The sequence below is a fragment of the Oryzias latipes genome, chromosome 10 (assembly GCF_002234675.1).
Source record: "Oryzias latipes chromosome 10, ASM223467v1".
NCBI lineage: Eukaryota > Metazoa > Chordata > Actinopteri > Beloniformes > Adrianichthyidae > Oryzias > Oryzias latipes.
The window spans coordinates 30,997,454-31,009,925 of NC_019868.2; the positions used below are offsets into that span (position 1 = coordinate 30,997,454).

At 41.5% G+C, this 12,472-nt stretch overlaps 1 protein-coding gene across 5 annotated transcripts in view; it reads left to right on the plus strand.

The window, feature by feature from the left end:
* LOC101161695 (transcription factor COE3) overlaps nt 1–2,636 on the plus strand; it is a 114,905-nt gene extending 112,269 nt beyond the window's left edge. For all 5 annotated transcript variants that reach the window (XM_023959429.1, XM_023959431.1, XM_023959428.1 and 2 more), the window contains one exon: nt 157–2,636. In XM_023959429.1, the coding sequence (XP_023815197.1) occupies nt 157–188 (32 nt within the window). In that variant the 3' untranslated portion in view covers nt 189–2,636. The remainder of the gene's footprint in view (nt 1–156) is intronic.
* Nucleotides 2,637–12,472: the final 9,836 nt, after the last annotated feature.

The following is a 12,472-nucleotide window of genomic DNA, read 5'->3' on the forward strand; positions in this document are numbered from 1 at the left end:
AGAAAAATATGGAGTTTCCATTTTACATCCAATAATTCTGCAGAAAACTCATATTCATTGATTAAAAAGAACCTTTTCTATGTAAAGACTAAAGCAGAAAAATAAAAAGGCCCTGAATTTTCCTCCATCAGCATCTGACTGTGTTTCCTGTTTCAGCCATGGCCGGACTCATTGTGCCCCCCATGTGACGACGAAGCACAACGTGAAGATGTGGACCCGCCCACTCACCGGAAACACCACCCCCACCTTCTGCAGTTTCCTCCCAGAGATGCCACCTCTATCAAATGTGGAATTTGTTTGTTTTTTTGCACCTGAATCTTAATGAAAGTCATGAACACGTAAAGGTTCAACCAGCAGTTTACCGTTTTTTCCGCCTGACGGCTGATGGTGGAATAATGAGTCCCGAAACCTGGATCCTTCAGAATTTGACCTCTGTGATGGGCTGTTATCGGACCCGTCCAGCACAAACCTGAGGGAAAATGTTAGGAGGCCTCTGGGCCATTGACTGTAACCGGAAACTGGACCGAGTGAGTGCCACCCCCCCAATAGAAAATGGTTTACTTATTGAGGCATCTGATTAGTCAGTTTGTAACTTAAATAGCTTAAAGAAGAAATATCCTGAAAAAAAGAGGATTACCAAGAAGAAGGTATCAGATCTTCTGACCAATAGAATGACTGAGGAACAGCTGTTCATTTCTCTGTAGAAGTCGATGGGGTTTTGGCTTCTTTGGGCCACTTCCTGTTTGGAACACCAGGGGGAGGAGTCACTCAGTCCCGTTCTCAGATACAGTCAATGTTCTGTACCATCGGTCTGAGTGTTCATGACCCGTCTGGAAGACGTGGGTCCGTCACAGGAGGCTCTGCAGCTGGTTTCTATGGGATCTGGTCTTCTGGGGTCTTTGTTCTCACTGTGGACCAAGTTGTGATGGTTTTGACCACATGTTCTTGTTGTTCTACTGGTTGGTCTTTTTTCTATGTATTTATAGTCCATTCTGGGGAGTTCTTCTGACTTAGGCCTGAATGATAGTTCAAAGATAAATATGTATGTATCACATTTGATGTCTTAATACTTTTAGATCTAATAAAGTCAGAGTGGAAGGACTTTTGTAAAAGAAAAAGAGAAGCCGTTGTTCTCATGGAGGTCCTGGATTCTGCCAGCAGGACCTCAGCAGCTCTTCCATAACTTTTGTACAAAAAACTGTTCTGATTCCATATTTAACTTTTGTAAAAAACATTGTGCATTTTTCTCGTCCTTTGTGTATTTTTGTGAAATGTAAAATGATGGTTCTTTCTTAATGCACTATTTCTGTTGAAGCACTTATTGAGAAAAAAGTATCTGAAAGAAAAGAACGATGACGTCAGAAAAGCTTCCATGTTTTTTAGCTGAGTCAGCGGAGAATTTTCAACATTTCCTAATTCAAATGTGAGCAGTTTCTATTTTTAACGTTTTACCATCTTTTTTTTCATTAAAAAAATAAATACTTTCTGAAAGGAATGTCTGGATGCGGGCGCTGCCACAATCGGGCTCTTTCTCCGGTTCTGGACCACCGGGTCCTCCGGAGACCAGAACCAATCCAGTTCTGAGCCTTAAACACCAACATGAAACATCCGTCTCTGTTTCATAACTGATAAAAGGTTTACACATTTTTTTCATCTTTAGTTTACCCCCCCCCTAAAAAAAAGAGATCATTCTATTTAATACAAACTTATGAAATGTTTTTCATCAGCAAAAGTGAAGCTTCAAAAACAATTCTGCTATGTAGAAACTAAACTTCTGAATCATCCAACATTTACATCGAAAAAAAAAAGATTTGTTATTTGAAACTATGGAATTAACCCTAGTACTATCCTATGACCCCCCCCCCTTACACTGACGTGTTCTCCCTACAGGGTTACAGTGCCCAGGATAGCACAAGGGCTACGTTTCATTCCAAACATCAGAAACTTGAAGGAATTATGCTCCACTTTGCTCCTGTAAATATGATTGTTCTTCATGGATCCAAATGGAAGAAATAAAAATGAATCAAATCTAAATCTATCCACACGCTAATCAATTGAACATCAGAGTTTCAATATATTTTTCAAATTCTTCTTTTCACATTTTTTTTAGATCTTTCTTTCTGTTGAGTAAATCACGAAGCAAAAACTGCACATTTCTGGGTTAAATCTTTCAAAAGTTTGACTTAATATGTACATTTTTCAACCTCAGCAAAAACGCATCAGAAATTGAAAGCCTTACACGTTAAAAACAAACTAAACACCTTCAGCCAAATTCTAGAGCAACATCTGGAAATAACGTTCTCTTACTGCATCCTCTCAACCCGCTTCTCAATTTGTCTTTTTCTGTCTCCAGTTGTAAAAATTCTCATCTTCATGTTTAAAATGAAAATGTTCTTTTTAATGTTTTCCTTTAACATGAAGCAGGGGCTTTGTGAAACCTAAACTATATCCTCCAAGTCTATGAAAGCACAATTCATGTCTCTAGCATAAAAATGAGATGTCCAGATTTGTCCTTTCCCGTCTCTAGCCACGCTGTAAATAGATGCATGTCTTCAGTTTTCTTCTTTTCTTGTGATTCAGTGATTTTTGTACAGAAACAATCTAATAAAGATGGCGCTTGGCTTGAAGCTGTAAAAGGCCTGTTTTTGATTGTTTTTCTATATCAATGTGGATTTTGAAAATCAAACGGACAGAAAGCTGTTCTTTGAGATAGAATCTTCTTCTTTTAAACCTCACCGTACCGTCAGTCTCTGAATGATCTGCATGAACGTGATTACCTATGCTTTTGTAGAACTTTTTAACTCTTGTGCTATCTTGGATGACCCCCCCCCCCCTTCCATTGACGTGTTCCCCCTACCATGACAAAGGTGGATAAAGCTGGAAAGATTTCATGTAATCCATGGACACCAGTGAAGATCACAAATCATTGAAGAAGAAAGGTTCAGAGCACTGTCTAGTGGGTCTAGATGACCCAACTCCCAATGTGCCTAGCATAGCACAAGGGTTACAAGACCCAGGTGCTAACAGGCTGCAATAATGTTGAATACTTTTGTAGTTTTTCTGCACTGTACTTTTATTTTCCGTAAGTACATTGAGGGTAAATAAACCAGTACTAACCAGTACCAGTAACTGCTGATACTTTACTTAGATGACCCCACTACCAATGTTAAAGAGCCTAGGATGGCACAAGGGTTAAGCTTCTGGCATGTCTACCTTTCCACCTGGTCTCCTGGACACGTCCACCTTCCTCCTCTGCGCCATGTCAGGAAGACAGAAGATAAAACGGAAAGCCTATGGCTCCTTTTGTCAGTCTCTCGTGTCATGACATTTACAAGATAAAAGCTTGAAGCACGTCAGAACTGAATTTCTGCTTCTTTAGAAGCTAGCAGCTCTGATTTGTTAAGGCAAAGATCTTCCTCTCAGAGAGATAAGCATATGGGAAGTCTGAAAGGTTTATCAGTCTGCAGCTCCAAGCAGGATGACTGTTTTTATGTTCAGTAAAAGAAGAGCTGTTTGATTCCAAGGGCTGCATTGAGACAACAACTGGTTTGTAGATTCATGGATCAAATGACGATAAAGGAATGCATAAACACTGCGGCAGCAGAAAACATGAAAGCTGCTTTATTTTGGTTCTCAGAGAAGCTGCTTAGCTAAAAAGATGAGACAGCGTTATCTTATTTCATCTTCAGCAGATGGACAGACGTACAGGAAGATAAGAAGAGTCTCCATGTGAACACCAACAGCTGGCGCCTGAACATCCTAACCCTTGTTCTATCCTAGGCACTTTACCATTGGGAGTGGGGTCATCTAGACCCACTAGACAGTGCTCTGAACCTTTTTTCTTCAATGATTTGTGATATTCACTGGTGTCCATGGATTACATGAAATCTTTCCACCTTTATCCACCTTTGTCATGGTAGGGAGAACACCTCAGTGGAAGGGGGGGTCATCTAGGATAGCACAAGGGATAAATGGGTCGGCACAAAGCTTCTCTGACTCATCTGGTGATGTAGAAGCAGATCTTCAGAAAAGTTCACGAGGCTCTGAGCTCAGATGAACGTCAGTCAAGTGAGGTCCAGATGAGATTCCTGTTGGTTTTCCAGTCAGAAACTGGAGTAAAAGACCATGAGAGACCCTCACAGTTCTGCTGGGTCAGCTGTACAGTCATGAAACATCGAAAATAGAAGATCACAAACCATCTCCCTGTACCTGCAGCTTCATCCAAAATGATTTATCTGTTTGGGTACAAATGATCTAAAGAACAGTTAGGAGCCAGCCCTGAACTGCACAGAGAAACTTCCATCATCTGTTGAGACCTGGGACGACAGTAACAAAGGTTACTACGGTAACACTCTCCGCCATTATGAATTCAAATCTTGCAGAGCTCCAGAGGTCTTCCTGCTAGAACCAGAACATGTCCAGAACCATCTAAAGTTCTCCAAAGACCACCTTAATGATCCAGAGGAGGCTCGGAAGAAGGTCATGGGGTCAGATGAGACCAAAAGGAACTCTGGTAGAAATGTTTGGAGGAGGAAAAAATGCCGACTCACTGTGCACGGAAGTGAAAACTTCATGGTTTGGGGCCGCTTTCCTCCAAAGGACACAGAGCAGATGAGGAGTGAAAGGTTGAACGGATCCATGTTTGGACAGATTTTGGACCAAAACCTCCTTTCATCAGTGAGATGGAAGGAGGTTTTGGTCCAAGGTTCTGGAGGGTTCTAGCCGGCTCTAGACCTCGGTCCTCAGTCTGTGTTTTTTCAGCAACAGCCCCCAAACATCACAGCTCTGGAGAAGATCTGCATGAATGAATGGACCAAAATACCAGAAACAGTGAAAAGCTGCTGAAGACCTACAGGAAACCTTTGACCTCTGACCCTGAAACCAGGTTACATTACAACGTATAGAGGTGGACTTTGACCCCCAAAGGCTCAAATCAGGATGAAACTGACCCTGCCCTTTGAAGTCGGATGTTACTCGAACAAAAATGCTTCTATGTGGTTTACTCTGAACATCTGCTCTCTGACTGAAGAAATGTTTTTAACGAATCTCCTGAAAAAAGGCAGAACCCCTCACTGCCCTCCCCATGTGAGTCATGCCCCCCACTCATATACATGGTTTCCACTTAATTAATTTCTTTTGAATTTGATTTGAAATGGTTTATTTCAAGCAATCAAATAGGAATAATACACAGAAACAATAAAATCATCAGTTATACATTCATACAATAACTAATCAAACTTGGAATAATTAGACATAAAATTAAGTATTGCTTGAAAGGGAGTGGAAGGAAGCGTACTTATATAATCCCACCCTGTTCTACTGTAACCATTTTATTACATAAATTATCAATATCCGGTTCCTAGCTTTTATCAGACAGAATTAAGAATCTTGAAATATCAATAAAGACAAAGATGAATTACTTAAATTATTTTGTAAAAAATAACTTTTAGAAATCAACATGGCAATGAAGTATCCAAAATATATGCAGATTATGTTATTTATAAAAGTCATTGATATGATTAAAAATAATACTATATCAGTAAAATAGACATAACCCTTTTTCAGGAATTTTCATAGCAAAATGTCATCAAGTATCAAAAGTTAATAATATGTGCAAAATTATGCTACATTAGGAGAAATTCATGAATCAATTTATCAATTTTTTGGGGCAAGTGAAGTAATATCATTAAAAGTCAATCAATTTAACCAGTTTCAATAATTGAATAATCATTTGTTTTATTTTTTATTTTTTGTATTTTTATTTATCATTTTTTGTCTTTTTTTCTTCTTTTATGATAAAGTAATGCTATGAAGTAAAAAAATAAAAATAAAATAAAAAAATAAAAAGGGTCCATATTTGTGGAAAGACCAAAGCTGGTATTTCTTCTTTTTTTGCTGATTAACAGCCGTTCTTCTCGGTTTAAAACAAAGTTTATAGTTCTCTTCGCTGTTATGTCTGCAGACATTAGATTAAGGTCCACATCCTTCTTCAGCTGATATCAGCGGCGCCTAAGAGTTGAGGTCAAGTTGTCTGCATGTCAGATCTTTGTTGATAATCAGGTCACTTCAGACTTATGGAGAAAATGTTGAATCCAGGCGTAATATTTCTTGAAATTATTTGGCTCTTTGATTTATTACTCCATGTTGTTTCAGACGACTGTGACCAAACACTTCTCCAAATCCTTCATGGTGTTAATAACCAGAACCTTGGACCGGTCCGGGGGACCGAGCGGTTTGACGTAAATCCTGCAGCCTTTAACCCAAGTGTTCTCAATCTGCTTTTGCTTCCTGAGAAGCCGTGCATGTTTGGAGATTTCAGCATTCCTTCTGGTCGGATGGACGTTCAGATAAACAGTAGATCCTTTCAGATTTTTTGCATTGATTCATCAGAGCTAGCTTGTGTTTGTCATTCACAAACCTGATGAGGATCTCTGGTTTATACGTCTCCTTTCTCCTGGGGAGCGGGTGGCAGGTCTCCATGGTGTTGAGATTCAGGGAAATCCCTTTAGATGTGAGAAATGATTCCACTTGGTGTTCCAGAGAGCCGTTTCAGAGCTCCTATCGCTATTAGCATTAGCAATGCTAACTCCAGCTGCATTTAGCTTTGCCCGAGGTTTGATCAGTACTCCAGTGAGAAAGACATTATTCATCCTTACTTGTTGTTCCACATCGTCCAGTCTTTTCTCCAGAATCTCGACCCAGTTTTCTCGTTGCTCGTTCCGAGGGCGGAGCCTCAGGAATTCTTCCAATAGCACTGAGAGCAGAGTTAGCTTCGGTTAACTTGTTCCATAAAGGGATACAACATAGCTTGGATGTCATCAAGAGCTTTTTTAAGGTCTTCGTATTCCTGTTTTTTCTTAGGGGCCATGGTCAGCTCTCTTTTTTGGAGAAAACCAACTTTTTAAGTCGTTTGAAGATAGTTGTATAGCCGCCATGAGCCCACACGCGTCCGTGTTGTAACCCGGAACCGGAAAAAAATAAAAATAAAAAATCCTTGTGCTATCCTAGGCACTTTACCATTGGGAGTTGGGTCATCTAGACCCACTAGACAGTGCTCTGAACCTTTTTTCTTCAATGATTTGTGATCTTCACTGGTGTCCATGGATTACATGAAATCTTTCCACCTTTATCCACCTTTGTCATGGTAGGGAGAACACCTCAATGGAAGGGGGGGTCACCTTAGATAGCACAAGGGTTAAACTTGTTCTGTCCAACAACTGAGCAAACAGATGAGAGCTGAAGGCCTTTTGTGTTGGACAGGTTTTACACAAAAAGAGGTTATGAATCTTCGGATAACCAGGGTGTAAATTTGTATAAACCCTATTTTGTTTTTTTAAAATTATTTTTTAATTTATTTGTTACATTTTGTGTTTTAGGTATATATACATATACTTTTTATTACAGTTACAGTTATTTTCAGTGACTTTCAGAGGAAGCCTGAAGATCCATGGGCCCTCCCACATGCCCCAAAGGTTCACACCTCCTGAGGGTCTTAGGATATGGGGGGGGGGGGGGGGGTCGCTCTACGCCTACCTGCCCTTTCCGTCTTTCTTCCTGTGAAGCTGACAGGATGTTTGTGTTGGCTGCAACTGCTGCATGACCTCACTGTTACATAATTCGAGTAAAAATAATAACCCCCCACCCCAGGTTTTAGGGCCTCACTGCTGTCTCTCTGGAACAATGTTTAACAATCTTCACTTTGTCAAATGTGGGAAGCCTCAAACCAACTGTATCAATAGGAAAACACTTTTAATAAGCATTCCCAGGTGGGGGCGCTCGAACGCGTCTCACCTGGAAGCTATTAGAGCCGACAGGAAGTGGAGACAGAGATCGAGTGCTTCCCAATAATGTGCGTCCCTCAGGAGACCGGAAATATGTAGATTCATCATAAAACACATCGGAGCGCTTGGACTGTAACCGAGAAGAGAAAATCAGCAGAGACAGCTGGGCACCTCCAGATAAAATCCCACAAACATCTGCAGATGCGGCGGCAGAGCGTTTCATCGCTCATGTCCAACGTCTCTCCTGACGCTCGCGCTGTAAACACCTTCTCCAGATGGACGGCTGGATTTATGGAGACTCCCTCCTGCCAATGCAAGGAGGGATCCGGACGAAAACAGGAGCTATGTTCTCAGTCTCAGCAGAACTCGGGAACAACTTCAGATGAGAACTCCATCAAGTTTACCTCTTTACTAGAACATTAGCCAACCAGCAGCAGCTCCTTCACGTGAACCACTGACCTGAATCAGCCAATCCCAGCGTCTCAATGGAAACAGCTTGTTAGAAAAGCACCTGATATCTGCTTTGCTGTGTTCTTCTTTTTTTGTTTCCTGTTAGAAACATTTGTTTGTTACAATTCATCAAAGAAACCGATCGTCATGAATGCTCTTCCTCATTTTCATAACAATCATCATCACCCTCGTGGAGCTTGGAGTCTGACCGCGTTCCGTTCCTCAGGTCCTCGCTAAAGAATGGATATAATGGTTGTGCTGATGGGGGAGGGGGGCATGTAATCTGTTTAATGATGTCTGTAGACGGCGGTGATTCATGGAGGAACAGGGAGGAGCCGTCAAAGACGCCATCAATCACCAAGAGAAACAACCTAAAGCTTGATGAAGGTGATGATGAAGAGGGTTCAGGTCTTTAGTTTAGGCTACATGTTTTGGTTTTTGTCTCTGAAGTCATTCTAGGTGACTTCATATTTGAGAAAGTTCTGAATGACAGGAAGAACAGATTCCTGTGAGCTTTGTTCATCATCATCATCACCTTCATCAGCAGCCCCGCCCCTTAGGTGATGTGGACCTGTGTCTGCATCAGGCATCTGAAGGGTTCCGAGAATCTTTCACGCTTAAATATTTACCTGCAGCTCCATCTGTCCGGCGCTGCCCGGGTCCAGTTCCCTCTGGGAACTCTGAAGATGTGCTTGAGATCGGCTCTGACCAAGACTCTTATTAAAACAATGAAGCTCATAATTATCTGGGAACTCCAGAGCAGTGTTATAGTCGTAATGAGGCCACACCGGAGCCGGAGAATAAAGAATGAATGTAATAAATAAGCCATTAGATGGGCAGTAAAAAGAGCCGGCTGTGTAAAAGAAGCAGTGAAATAAGTTCAGACAGGTCTTGTTGTCTCCTGATGAGCTCTTGGAGAAATTACTGCTTCCATGTTTGTAATAAAATGAGACATCAGCAAGAATAAAGATTAAAATTCAGCCGGAAAATCTGCAGGAAACTAAAACCAGGAGGTGAAGATTTGGAGAAGTTATCCAAAGAAAACCTGAGGTCTGATCGGGCCTAGATAGGAGTCTGCGGTCCAGGTCACGGGGGAATACCCCACAGACCAACAGCACTTTCATTTTTTTACCATTCTCTAGGTTAGAATTAACCTCAAAACCATCAGAACACGTTCTGCGTCTGTTTGGCGACAAAATGAAACAGACCAAAATGCCAAACTGGAAGAAGAACCAGAGAAGCTGGGCTTCAGGCCAACCAAAAAGTCATTTCAAGCCTGAAAGTCTTGACGTTGAGCTTCTTTAACTCTGTGTAACCATGATAGTTTATAATAAAGTGGGTCTGGACAGGTCTGGACCGTTACCTGTTAATGATCATCATCATCTTCTTCTTCATAGTTATAAACAGACACGTTGATTTTAGCCAGAGAAATGAAAATCATTGTGATCATGTGACGTCTACCTTTTCAGGCCAAAACTGAAGGCCTAAAAAGTGAAATGTCTTCAAAAAACCTGCAGATTGTCTGAATCCGAGTGTCTGGATGCTTCTGAAGTTTTTATGGTGGAAGTGTTGAGGATTTCCCATAAGGAGCCCAGAGTTTTATTGGTTTTATGGCGGCTGTCGTTTCATTCAACCGCCGTCCTGGAAGAGCTCATGGCTTATGGAGGGGGGGTCAAAGGGAAAAGTTTGCTGATTGCAGATATAACTTCCACAAACTAATTATCTGTGGCAGTTAAATAAGTCAAAGTGGTCATGCTAATGAGTCCACAAGAGACTGATTGTTAAACTCCATTAAAAAGAATGATATTCCTCCTCTTTTATATTTGTGTTTTTCCTCTAAAGCAGCCAAACAAACTCTGTTGAAAGGTCATGATGCTGCAGAAGCACCGACTAATTAAAGTCAAGCTCAGCAGTTGGAGTGGAGTCATTCCTGCTCAGGTGAGTCTTTGAGTCAGAAACTCAAGTTATAAAAAGGCAAAAGAAAGAAGAAGAAATGCAGACTTCAGGTGTAACCCTTGTGCTATCTTAGATGACCCCCCCCTTCCATTGAGGTGTTCTCCCTACCATGACAAAGGTGGATAAAGGTGGAAAGATTTCATGTAATCCATGGACACCAGTGAAGATCACAAATCATTGAAGAAAAAAGGTTCAGAGCTCTGTCTAGTGGGTCTAGATGACCCACCTCCCAATGGTAAAGTGCCTAGGATAGAACAAGGGTTAACTGATCTAAAAACATTTCCCATCTCCAGGAAATTAGCTCTGTCTTCTTCCAAACAGGCCCTGATAAAACACTGAGTAGTTAGGAATATAAAAAATCATAAAAAAATGTTTTCTTTGTGTTAATTTGAATCTATTAAAGACATTTTGATGAGAATGACGGTACCGCGATTTAGCCGCACTTTAAGCTCTGTTTTAGGAAAAGACCCGCCCCTTTAACTCTCTCCACCAATCATTCTTGGAGGCTTAATCACATGTCATCAGTCTGACCAATTACAAGTGGTTAAAGTCTTCACTTCCTTGTTCCAATTTAGCTCAAAAAGTCTCTCAGTTCCAACAAAAATACCAGCTAAAGCTCGTCTGTAGCGGTGTAGCTTTCCACAGAATCCGGTGTCAGACCGTGGAACAAGTGAACAAAACAATGAAGCTCAGAGACGAGAGTCTGTCTGACATCACTACATCCCCCATGATGCATTGGATTAAAGTGACAGTCACAATGAGTCGTCCTTGTTAAACGTCTTGAAACCACAACGAACACACATGAAACTGTTTTTAAATTTTCTAACTTAACTTTTATTTCATCTTATAGAAAAAACAGCTGCAAATTCCAGCTTTTTCTGCCACAATCATCACAAAAATGCACGTGAGATTGGGGGGTGGGGTGGGGGTGGGGGTGGGGGGGCTGTAGATCCGTACAGACTATGAGTTTCTATGAGCGGAGTTTTTTTTGGGATAGTGGTGTGCCGCGGTATTTTTGTCTAGGTTAAAGTGTGCCGTGGCTCAAAAAAGGTTGAAAAACTCGGGTCTAGATGACCCAACTCCCAACGTTAAAGTGCACAAGGGTTACGGACAAAACTGTAATCCCTAAACAAAGTATAATTTAAAGAGATTACTTAGAAAAACAAATGTAAAAACCTGATTCTAATTCACTAACCTGGAGTTTAAATAATTATTAAGAATCAACCCGAATGGATCTGAAACATTTGAGTTTCCTGGTACATTTCCCTTCATTTTATGTCCAGCATGAAACAATATTCAAGAAAAAAAGAGCAGAAATCTGCAGAAGCCAAATATTTTTCTACCAAAATAGAGAAAAACTGAAGATCTCACCAATTACAATGTTTTGTAGGGTTAAGTGCCCAACATAATTACCTCATTTAAAATGTTTCTTGGATAATTTTTGTATCATTTTTCCCTCCCTCCCTCCCTCCAGACAGCAGTCTAAGCAAAGATGCCCAGACTTCCCTCACCCCGGCCACTTCCTCCAGCTCCTCTGGGGGGACTCCGAGACGTTCTGTCGCCAGGTGAGAGACACAGTCTCTCCAGAGTGTCCTGGGTCTTCCCTGGGGCATGTACCAGTTGCGACATGCCCCAGGGAACACCTCCCCAGGGAGGCATCCAGGAGGCATCCAGACCAGATGGATAAGGAAGATGACATCCAGAGGCACCTCAACTGGCTCCTCTGGATGTGAAGGAGAAGCGGTTCTACTCCGAGCTCTCTGCAGGTGACCGAGTTCCTCCGTCTATCTCTAAGGGAGCGCCCAGCCACCCCACGGAGGTCCTGCTTGTATCTGGGACCTGATCTTTTATTGTCCTGTCCAGCAAATGAACAGACTGCAGCTGAGAGCTTCTTGTGACGGACATGTTTGTTTTACAATCAGGGTTGTTTGTTACTCTTGGAGTTTGTTCAAATAAATCCCCTCTGTAACAGATGTGAACTTTGTTGAGTTTTAGCCACTGGAACAGGATGTGTGTGTGTGTGTGTGTGTGTAATAAGGTCATGAAACCATGCTAACCAGCCCAGAGAAAATTCTAATGATAATGAGAGGAGGCTGGCATTTTGGCGTGTTGCTGCAGGTCTATATGTTGCATCCATCGAGCATCCCGCGACCCGGGGGGGAGCTGAAACCCCCCAGGCTGGGCAGAATCCAATAAAACGCACTAGACGTTTTAATTGTATTTTCCTCATCAAGGAGTAATGTGCAAGATGGTTGTTGCATTTCTGTTGAGACCAATAAGGCTGA